This window comes from Mobula birostris, chromosome 8, assembly GCF_030028105.1.
Source record: "Mobula birostris isolate sMobBir1 chromosome 8, sMobBir1.hap1, whole genome shotgun sequence".
Classification (NCBI taxonomy): domain Eukaryota; kingdom Metazoa; phylum Chordata; class Chondrichthyes; order Myliobatiformes; family Myliobatidae; genus Mobula; species Mobula birostris.
Genome location: NC_092377.1, coordinates 29,867,919 through 29,880,104, shown reverse-complemented (window position 1 = coordinate 29,880,104; position 12,186 = coordinate 29,867,919). Strand labels below are relative to the sequence as shown.

The following is a 12,186-nucleotide window of genomic DNA, read 5'->3' as shown; positions in this document are numbered from 1 at the left end:
GAACAACATTCGCCTTCCTCCAATCCTCTGGTACCATTCCCATGGACAATGAGGACATAAAGATCCTAGCCAGAGGCTCAGCAATCTCTTCTCTCGCCTCGTGGAGCAGCCTGGGGAATATTCCGTCAGGCCCTGGGGACTTACCCATCCTAATTAATTTAACAACTCCAACACCTCCTCTCCCTTAATATCAACATGCTCCAGAACATCAACCTCACTCATATTGTCCTCACCATCATCAAGTTCCCTCTCATTGGTGAATACCGAAGAGAAGTATTCATTGAGGACCTCTCTCACCTCCACAGCCTCCAGGCACATCTTCCCACCTTTATCTCTAATTGGTCCTACCTTCACTCCTGTCATCCTTTTATTCTTCACATAATTGAAGAATGCCTTGGGGTTTTCCTTTACCCTACTCGCCAAGGCCTTCTCATGCCCCCTTCTTGCTCTCCTCAGCCCCTTCTTAAGTTCCTTTCTTGCTACCCTATATTCCTCAATAGACCCATCTGATCCTTGCTTCCTAAACCTCAGGTATGCTGCCTTCTTCCACCTGACCAGATTCTCCACCTCACTTGTCATCCATGGTTCCTTCACCTTACCATTCTTTATCTTCCTCACCAGGACAAATTTATCCCTAACATCCTGCAAGAGATCCCTAAACATACACCACGTGTCCATAATACATTTCCCTGCAAAAACATCATCCCAATTCACACCTGCAATTTCTAGCCTTATAGCCTCATAATTTGCCCTTCCCCAATTAAAAATTTTCCTGTCCTCTCTGATTCTGTCCTTTTCCATGATAATGTTAAAGGCCAGGGAGCGGTGGTCACTGTTCCCCAGATGTTCACCCACTGAGAGATCTGTGACCTGACCGGGTTCATTACCTAATACTAGATCTAGTATGGCATTCCCCCTAGTCGACCTGTCAACATACTGTGACAGGAATCCATCCTGGACACACTTAACTCTGCCCCATCTAAACCATTGGAACTAATCAGGTGCCAATCAATATTATGGAAGTTAAAGTCACCCATGATAACAACCCTGTTATTTTTGCACCTTTCCAAAATCTGCCTCCCAGTCTGCTCCTCGGTATCTCTGCTGCTACCGGGGGCCTATAGAATACTCCCAATAGAGTAACTGCTCCCTTCCTGTTCCTGACTTCTTCCCATACTGACTCAAAAGAGGATCCTGCTACATTACCCACCCTTTCTGTAGCTGTAATAGTATCCCTGACCAGTAATGTCACCCCTCCTCCCCTTTTTCCCCCTCTCTATCTGTTTTAAAGCACTGAAATCCAGGAATATTGAGAATCCATTCCTGACCTGGTGCCAGCCAAGTCTCTGTAATGGCCACTACATCATAATTCCATGTTTGTATCCAAGCTCTCAGTTCATCACCTTTGTTCCTGATGCTTCTTGCATTGAAGTACACGCACTTTAGCCCTTCTACCTTACTACCTTTACATCCTTTATTATGCTTCTCTTTCCTCAAAGCCTCTTTATTTGTTAGATCTGGCTTTACTCCATGCACTAAACTTGCAGTTCTCACATGACCTTTATCCTCCTCCACCTCACTATCTGCTCTAACACTCTGGTTCCCCTCCCCCTGCAATGAACTAAGTGAGTATTTTGCATCAGTCTTCACTGTGGAAGACACTAGCAATGTGCCAGATGTCGAAGGGTGTGAAGGGTTAGAAGTGAGTGCAGTTACTATTACAAGGGAGAAGGTGCTCAAAAGACTGACAGACCCAAGAGTCACCCTGACCAGATGAACTGTACCCTAGGGTTCTGAAAGAGGTAGCGGTAGAGATTGTGGAGACATTAGCAATGATCTTTCAAAAATCATTGGACTCTGGCACAGTGCAGAGGACTGGAAAATTGTAGATGTCACCCCACACTTTAAGAAAGGAGGAAGGCAGCAGAAAGAAAATTAGCCTGACTTCAGTGGTTGGGAAGATATTGCAGTCAGTTGTTAAGGATGAAGTTATGGAGTACTTGGAGACTCAGGACAAGATTGTCTGACGAACCTGTTGGGATGTTTCAGGAGATTACACGTAGGATAGATAAAGGGGATGCAGTGGATGTTTTATATTTAGACTTTCGGAAGGCCTTTGACAAGGTGCCATATATGAGTCTGCTTACTAAGTTAAGAACCCATGGTATTACAGGAAAGTTACTAACATGGTTAGAGCATTGGCTGATTGATAGGAGGTAGCGACTGGGAATAAAAGGAATTTTTTCTGGTTGGCTGCCAGTGAGTAGTGGAGTTCCGCAGGGGCCGGTGTTGGGACTGCTTTTTATGCTGTATATCAATGATTTAGATGATGGAATAGATGGCTTTGTTGTCAAGTTTGCAGATGATACAAAGATTGGTGGAGGAGCAGGTGGTGTTGAGGAAGCAGATAGGTTGTAGAAGGACTTAGACAGATTAGGAGAATGGGCCAGAGTGGTAAATGAAATAAAATGTTGAAAAATGCATGGTCATGCACTTTGGTAGTAGAAATAAATATGCAGGCTATTTTCTAAACGAGGAGAAAATCCGAAAATCTAAGATGCAAAGGGACTTGGGAGTCATTGTGCAGAATAACCTGAAGGTTAACTTGCAGATGGAGTCAATGGTGAGGAAGGCAAATGTAATGTAAGCATTAATTTCAAAAGGTCTAGAATACAAGAGCAGGGATGTGATGCTGAGGCTTTATAAGGCACTAGTGAGGCACCACCTTGAGTATTATGAACAGTTTTGGGCTCCTCATCTAAGAAAAGATGTGCTGATGTTGGAGGGGGTCCAGAGGAGGTTCACAAGGTTGATTCTGGGAATGAAAGATTATCATAGGAGGAACGTTTGATGGCTCTGGGTCTGTACTTGCTGGAAATTAAAAGGATAAAATGGTGGGGGGGGGGATCTCACTGAAGCCTTTCTAAGGCTGAAAGGTCTAGACAGAGTAGATGTGAGGGGAGACTAAGATAAGAGGGCACAGCCTCAGGATCGAGGGGCATCCACTTAAAGCAGAGATGCGGAGAAATTTCCTTAGTCACCCTGACCAGATGAACTGCACCCTAGGGTTCTGAAAGAGGTAGCGGTAAAGGCTGTAGAGACATTAGCAATGATCTTTCAAATCATGGTGAATTTGTGCAATTTATTACCACAGGCAGCTGTGGAGGCCAGGTCATTGGGTGCACTTAAAGCAGAGATTAATAGGCTCTTAATTGGACAAGACACCAATGGGGAGAAGGTTGGGGAGCCATACTTGAATGCAGAGCAGACTCGGTGGGCCAAATGGCCTAGTTTTGTTCCTACGCCTTACGGTCTAAACACCAGCCAACCTGAGTCCCAGATCCTCTTTGACCCACATTAGCTGTAATTTGAGCTTCCTTGCGGGTTTGTGGATGGTATCCGTCTGGTATTTCTTTCGGACCCTGGTGATCCTTCCAGAAACTGTGGAAATATTGGGAAGTCAGGCAGTAGCAACGGTTTCCTCCTCTTTGGTAGGTTTTCTGGTATTTCCATTGGCTCCTTTAAGGGCCCGATTGATTTCCTTCACCGTGTATCCATTCTGTAGGTACGTCATGTGTAATCATCTTATTTCCTCGGGGTACCTCTCCTGTTCCGAAATAGTTTTTGCACAGTTAACCATAGTAGAAAGAACCACCTTACGTTGGGAGGCGCGATGATGGCTGTTATCATTGAGGTACAAGCCCACGTGGGTGAGTTTTTGATAGACGCAGTGTCCAAGGCTACCATCCAGTTTCAGTCATATTAGAATGTCCAGGAACAGGTGGCAACCATGCTTCTTCATCTCCATTGTAAATTGAATATTTGTATGTAAGCTGTTCAGATGGTCATGGAACCTTTGGTGTGCCTGGAGTCCATGAGGCCATACTACGAAGGTGTCATCGACATATCTGAAGCAGCATTTGGGGCATAAGGGCAATGAACTTAGAGCCCTTTCCTCAAAGTCCTCCATGTTGAAATTAGCAATAGCCAGCAACAAGGGTGATCCCATGGCTACTCTGAATGTTTGTTCATAGTAGTTCCCCTTATAGAGTAACTTCCCCTTATCCTTACAATGGTGGGAAGGCTACACTTCGTTTGGATAGTTTGTTGTATTTCCTGACCTGCCTCTTAGTGTTCCTTAGTGAAACTAGTTCACTTTGGGCAGAAGAGGACCTGTTGATGTATCCCAATCACTAGGAGACAAGGGCTGACAGACCCAGGTGAAGGGAGAGTTGTCTGTTCGCATTGATGTCCAGAGCGGATCTAATGTAATACATATGCTCCCTAATCAAAGCTTGGCTAGTTCATTGTAGAATGTGTTTAGCTGCTGGAGAAACCACTAAGAATGCAACCTCATGGACTTGGAGTTAATGTCCTTGTCCCGACATCTCAGAAGGGAGGCTAAAGAACAAAGAAGCCTCACCTTCTCTTTATGCAATGATTCAAAGCGACAAATATTGCAGTGAACTTCCTCCCTGTAGAGGTAAGTGAAAGAGGATCTACTGCTTTCCTGATGTATATGACAAATAAACTCTTTCCGGGCTTCCAGTGAAATCTATTTTGGACCAGGAGAGTCTCCCCAAAGAAATAATTATGTACGACATTCCTACAGAATGGTTACAAGGTGAAGGAAATCAATTGGGTCTTTAAAGGGCTGATGGAAAAACCAGGAAACCTAAGAGGAGGAACCTGTTGCTACTGCCTGTCTTCCCTATATTTCCACAGTTTCTGGAAGGATCACCAGAATTCTGAAGAAATACCAGATGAATACCATCCACAAACTTGCCCATGAAAGCGTAGCAGTGTATATCAGCCAGACGGAGCCCACGTCAAGGAGCACAGGAAGGTGTATTCATTTGGGTTACCCGGAGAAATGGTTGGTGGCAGAACATTGCATTCGCAATGGCCATGGGCTTGACTTCGGCACAAAACCACTTTGCTGCACCAATGGCTTTTGGGACCGCCTGGTAAAGGAAGCCATTGAGATAAAACTAGAGGAAAAGAATTTTGAGAAGGAAAATGGTCTCCCTCTAAGTAAGAATCGGAATTCAATTGTAAACATGGTGGGAGAGTGGAAACCTGATTGGATGAGGACTAACCAATCAGGAGGTATGGACTACTGGGGTACAAATGCCACCAGACTAGATGTGTCCAGATATCATTCCTGATGAAGATGGCAGAGCTGGTCATCGAAATGTCAGTTATCATTGGTGCCTGTACCTGGCTGGAAGCCCCAAGAAGAGTTCATTCATCCTCGAGTTTGCTTTCCAAGAAACGTTGTGCTTCACTAGTCTATATTAAAATTCACAGGTCAGGTTATCAATTATGTCAGTTTATTGTTGCCTTCGGCATTAACTATTGCACCAAACAAATTTTAAAGGCTAATTCATTATTGTAAACTATAAGCAAATGGTCATGTTCCTTAAGGGAACTCACTTTCCAACTTGGGTACTGCTCCCCGATTTTTCATTAGTGTGTTATGTGGTACAACACTGAAAAGTTTAATGAGATTAGTGGAGCAGCTTCTCATTATATTTCATTGCCTTATTTGATTTTGCTGCTATTCTTAATACTGAAGAGCACTGGTATGCTAAATATAGGTAATCAATATTCTATAAATCATTTGGCAGTAGACTTTTTCCAACAATAATACATAAATTGTGCCTCTGCTATTTTTGCTCAGGCTCTATCAAAATGCATGAATGTAATCCAACTAGTATAAATATGCTCCCTGAATCTCATTAGTTTCAAGTCCAATCAATCAATTCCTTTCAAGCTTTTGCTAACTAATCTGAACCAGCATCCTTTTGTATCTAATTTTCAAAAGGTGAGTAAAGATTTTCCTTGCTCTTGCTTTGGCCAAATATTTTAGCTCAAATGGAAATGACCATCCACATGTCAGAGATGATATCTATTAAGATACTTCTGTGCTATCGCTTTTACCTCCAAGTATCACTTACAAGAATATAAATTAGATAACCACCTTTTCTTCTGTAATGTTGAATAAAAGCTGAGTGGCTGGTGCAAAAGGAACAACAAAGTTTAATTCTATTGATATGCAATAAAATAGTCATAAAGCAATTGAGCATGATACAGGCCCTTCTGCCCACTGAGTCTAAGATGATGCCAACCAACCTAGTCCCAATTCCCTGCATTCAGCCCCTATCCCCTGAACCCCAACTCCTCCATGTACATATTCAGGTGCTTCTCAAATAATACTTATAGCTGCCTCAACCACTTCCTCTTACAGCTTATTCTATATACTCACCGTCCTCTCTGGAAAAGGTTACCCCTCAGGTTCCTTTTAAATCCTCCCCCCACCATAAATATACGCCCCCTTATTTTGGTCTCACCTACCTTCGGAAGAAGATTGTTACCATGCACCTTAACTATGCCTCATGATTTTAAACATTTCTATAAGGTCACCCCTCATTTTCCCAAGGGCCAAGGAATAAAGACGTAATCTAGTCAACCTCTCCCTATGACTCGGGCTTCTAGAACTGACAACAGTTTTCCTTTTCTGCATTCTTTTCATTTTAACCACATCTTTCTATAATAGGATAACCAAAATTGTACTTAGTGCCCTGACTGATGAAAGCCAACTTGCTATTTTTTAATCACCCTGTCAAACTGTATTTGTACCCTTAAATCCTTCTGCTCCATTACACTCCCTAGTGTTCTACTATTCATTTATTCTGGTTTGATTTTCCAAAATACGTCACCTCACACTTACTTTTTTTAATTAAAATCCATTTGCATCTCCTCAACTCACTTCCCTGAATGATCAAGATCTCCTTGGAATTTGTGATAAACTTCATTATCAATAACACCTCCTGATTCCATGTCATCCACAAATTTACTGATCAAGCCTTGTGCATCTGAATCCAAAACATTTACATAAAATAAACGAATGACAAGGGTTCCAACACTGACCCATGCAGCACAGTCACTGGCCTCCATTCCAAGAAACAGCATTCAACCACCACCCTCTATTTCCTACCAGCCTATTTTGAATCCACCTAACTTGCTCTCTCTGGTTTCCCTGAGACCACACCTTCTGGAGCAACATACCATATGGGAAAACACGCACTGCCCTACATCTAACTTTCTGGTCACTTCTTCAAAAAAATTCCAAGGTTCATCAAGAATGAATTCTCGTGCACAAAGCCATGCCGACTCTTCTTAATCAGATATTATCTATCCAAATGCTGGTAGATCCTGTTCCTCAGAATTCCCTCCAGTAACTTTCCCACAACTGATGCCAGGTTGACTGGACTGCAAATCCTTGGCTTGTCCTTGCTGCATTTTTCAAACAACAGAACAATATTAGCCACCTTCCTATCTTCAGGAACTTAACGAAGGAAGGAACTATCTCTGCAAGGGTCTCCATAATTTCCCCTGTAAGCTCCCACGAATTCCAAGGAACTTATCCACCTCAATGTGCTATAAGACTGCAAATAGCTCCTCACTGGTAAGATGAATGTCTCTCAAAACATCTCCACTTTTTTCTTTCATCTCTTGAGTAACTATGATTTTCTCAATGAACACAGGAGGGCACAGGCTTGTTAGGGAAAGTGAGGCAGTGATAGACAGGAGCTACAGGGAGGTAGTCACCCCAAGCTGCAAGAGACAGATAAATAGGTGACTGTCAGGAGAGGGAAAGAACGTCAGACAGTGGAGAGCACCTGTATGGCTGTCCTTCTCAACAGTTACTCCATTTTGAGTACTGTTGGTGTGGGGGTGGGGGGGAATACCTATCTGGGGGAAGCAACAGTGGCCGTGCCTCTGGCACTGAGTCTAGCCCTGTGCCTCAGAAGGGTAGGGAACTGAAGAGGATGGCAGCAGTTATAGAGAACTCTATTGTTGGGGGACAGATAGGCGATTCTGTGGTGCAAAAAGGAAACCGGATGGTAGTTTGCCTCCTTGGTGCTAGGGTCTGAGATGTTTCTGTTCTCATCCACAATATCCTGAAAAGGGAGGGTGAGCAGCCAGAAGTCGTGATGCATATTGATACCAACAACATAGGAAGAAAAAAGGAGGTGGTCCTGAAAAAAGGATATAGGGAGTTAGGAAGAAAGCTGAGCAGTAGGTCCTCAAGGGTAGTAATCTCGGGATTGCTGCCTGTGCCACATGACAGTGAGGATACGAATAGCATGAGGTGGCAGATAAACGTGTGGCTGAAGAATTGGAGCGGGGGCAGGGATTCAGATTTCTGGATCATTGGGACCTCTTCTGGGGCAGGGACAACCTGTACTAAAGGGATAGGCTGTACTTGAATCCGAGGAGGCCAATATTCTTGCAGATAGATTTACTGGAGATATTGAGAATAGTTTAAACTGATATGACAGGGGGATGGGAACTAGTATAACAGAGCTGAGGGTGAGCCAACAGGTTCACAAGTAGATGATGGATGTAACATGAATGTATGGAAGGACAAGCCAATGACTGGGTACAAATGCAGACAGAGCAAAGAGTTAAATTGTACTACAGAGGCAAAATTCTAAAGGGCAAAGAATGCAGGACAAAAAATGCTGTATTTAAATGTGAGTAGCATTCAGAATAAGGTAGACAAACTCGTGGCGCAATTAGAGGTTGGTTGGTATGACATTGTGGGTATCACCGAGTCGTGGCTGAAAGAAGGCCATAGCTGGAAGCTTATCATCAAAGGATATACTTTGTATTGAAGGACAGGCAGGAAGGCATAGGTCATGGTGTGGCTCTGTTGGTAAGAGACGGTATTACATCTTTAGGAAGAGGTGACAGGGATTAGAGACCATTGAATCTTTGTGGGTGGAGTTAAGAAATTGCAAGGGTTTAAAAAAAAGTTATGGGAATCATAAATAGGCCTCCAAATAGTAGCTAGGGTGTGGGATTGAGATTACAAAGGGAGCTGGAAAATGCATGTAATAAGGGTAATGACACAATTGTAATGGGGACTTCATTATGCAAGGGGATTGGGAAAATCAAGGTGGTGTATAGATCACAAGGGAGGGAATTTGTTGAATGCCTACGAAATGGCATTTTGGACTAGCTTGTGCTTGAGCCTACTTGGGGAAAGGCCATGTTTGATTGGGTGTTGTCCAATAACCCAGATTTTATGAGGAAGCTTAACATAAAGGAACCCTTAGGACGCAGTGATCATAGTATGATTAAATTCATACTTCAGTTTGAGAGCGAGAAGCATAACTCACATGTACATGTATCGCAATGGAATAAAGGGAATTACAGAGACATGAAAGAGGAGCTTGCCCAGGTGGATTGGAAGAGGATACTGGCGGAGATGACGGCAGAGCAGAGATGGCTGAAGATTCTGGGAATAATTCACAAGGCACAGGATATATTTGCCCCACAGAGGGAAGAAGTTCTCAAATGACAGGGGTAGGCAACCATAGCTGACAAAGGACTGCCGAAAAGCTAAGGAAAGGGCATACAAGGTAGCAAAAGTGAGTGGGAAGTTGGTTGATTGGGAAGCTTTATAAATTCAGCAAACAGCAACTAAAAAAGCTATAAGAAAGGAAAAGATGAAATATGAGGACAGACTAGCCAATAATATAAAGCTGGGTATCAAAATTTTTTTATATAAAGAGTGAAAGGGCGGTGAGAGTTGATATCGGACCACTGGAAAATGATGCCCGTAGTAATGGGGGACAAAAAAATGGCAGATAAACTTAATGGGTAATCTGCAACTGTCTTCACCGTGGCAGACACTAGCAGTTTTCCAGAGTTCCGTGAGTGTCAGAGAGCAGGAGTGAGTGCCACTGGATTTTTGCCCGCATTGGCTTATAAATAAGATTGAGGTCTACACGTCTGTTTACAGAATTGTTTGCGGAAAATCAGTGTTTTCCATGCAACCAATCAGCTGATTGATAAGTATGTAAAGGCCAAGCATTCAGAGAACACACCACAAATGAACGGCACACTGATGATGTCTCCTCGTATGGTGACAAAATATTTGCAAGTGGATTGCCAGGATTGGAGAACAATGCAACCCAACCGTCAACCACCCGAGCTACACATTTTCCAAGTTATTTCCAACATTTATCCCTTACTTTTCTTCAGTACATAATCTTTGTTTCCATGATTATCAGCTGCAGCCCTTGACAAAATAATGCCTATATACTGATGTAATAATTAGACGAACACAGAAATAAAATTACCATGAATGTAAAGTTCTGTTTTCCTCCTCAGGTTTCACTCTGAACAATGCATTGATTGAGAACATTGTTGCACGTTATGCAAACTCCAGCCTCGTCATTGACTTTGATAACTTTGTTGGCTGTTTGATTCGATTGGAAACCATGTTCAGTAAGCTGATTTTTGAACTTCATTTTAACAGCATATATTTAACATGTACATTGAGATCCAAATTCACTGAACCATGGGCTACCTCTATACTGAAATCAGTCACAACAAATATCTGGATATCTTGGGTGTATATTAATCAATACTCTTTGAAAAATATAGTATCGGATGATTCAGATTTGCATGGCAAGTAATCTTCGCCTGCTTGTCCCAACAACTTAAAGGCAATTAGACCAGAAATGTTACAGTGGCCTATGGTGGACTAACAAGCAAAGTCATTTTTCAAACATATGACAATATTTACTTTTTGCTCACTTAAGCTCTAATAAGACTTTGTACAGAATTAAAGAAATAGTCAAAGAACTTCCTTTCAATGTGCTCCAAATTAGGCTCATTTTTTGCTCTGATTGTGCAACCTCAAGGTATACTCCTGAGCCAGGCCACTGCATCAGGAGCCAAAGTTCTACTCCAGTTCTACATGCAAAATAGGGACTTGGACCTCCCAGATCTTTGCAGTTTTGTGATCAGTTCAAAACAATTGAGAGTCCTAAGAAATGATTACAATTAAAGAAAATATTGATGGAAAGTGGAATCAGCTACTGGGTTACACTAATTGCTTTAATTACATTCCAAATTGTGGTGTTCCACCTGAAATAACACAGAGAGGTCACCTAATGTAATTTAGTACAATAAGTGCTAATCTTTGTGAGCAATAGCTGCATTTCTTTATTATTCAGGTGGTACAAGTAAACTACTTCAAGTGAGTCTCCTAAACTAAAATTAATCATGTTCAATTTGAATACAGATTTGGGTAAAAGCTTTCATTTCAAATTAATTTCCTAATAGTGAGTATATTTATTTACATTGTTGTGGGCGATAAATATTTAAGATCCACATTCTATCAAAATTGAGATAAATGGCAATGTTTAAACTGTTACCTTCCTGTTTTTTCAGGAATATTTAAACAATTCGATCTGATTGATGGAGAAGCAGAGATGAATATGCATCAGGTAAGTAGCAGCCAACCCTGTAAGAAATTCTGGAACAGCATATTTTAAATACACTGAATATTCTGTTTATCCATTTCTAGCACTATTCAGTGCTTCCCCTATTTTCAGGAGGATATTGAAACAGAATTAAAGTTAATTAAACAAGAATAACTACTTTTGTGATTGTTAACTAAGATTCAAATTCTTGATCCCTGCACTTCCATATGAAATCTGCAAACTATGGGAGTGTGTATTTGAGAAAACTTTCATTATGAACATTTTACTATCATTTATCAAACAAAGGATAGGATTTATGGGATTTTTGTTAGGCTGTAAAAGAGCTGCAATCATCCAAATTCCCCTTCGATCTGGATAGCCATTTCTATGAACTTGCATCCAGAACCACGGGGACTTACAGCGGCAATAAGTGTAGAACTAGAGAATGATTAAGAAGGTACGAGTCACGATAAAAAAACAAGGCATCCAGGCTAAACAGGAAATGTTCAATGCTCAAGGTAAGCAATGGATTTTCATTTGATGTAGAGTCTCTGCTAAATGCTAGGAGCCACACTCATGTCCCCACCTACATCAAGGAGCTGTAGTGGAGCGTGTATCAAGCTTCAAATTCCTTGGTGTCCACATTTTCGATGATCTCACCTGGTCCTTGAACTCCTCCATCCTGATCAAAACAGCGCAATAGCAGCTTTATTTCCTGTGGAGCTCCAAGAAGGCTCACCTTTGTCCCAGGATACTGACAGACTTTTACCGCTGTACCATTGAGAGTATACTCACCAACTGCATCTCAGTGTGGTATGGCAATTGTCCCGTATCGGACCGCAAAGCACTCCAGTGGGTGGTGAAAACTGCCCAGCGGATTATCAGCACCCAATTGTCC

At 42.1% G+C, this 12,186-nt stretch overlaps 1 protein-coding gene across 1 annotated transcript in view; it reads left to right on the top strand.

Annotated features, from left to right (window-relative positions):
- LOC140201206 (calpain-2 catalytic subunit-like) overlaps positions 1 to 12,186 on the top strand; it is a 112,917-nt gene that overhangs the window by 98,338 nt on the left and 2,393 nt on the right. Inside the window, exons 19-20 of the mRNA XM_072264933.1 lie at positions 10,189 to 10,305; positions 11,257 to 11,312. Coding sequence (XP_072121034.1) covers positions 10,189 to 10,305; positions 11,257 to 11,312 — 173 coding nt within the window. The remainder of the gene's footprint in view (positions 1 to 10,188; positions 10,306 to 11,256; positions 11,313 to 12,186) is intronic.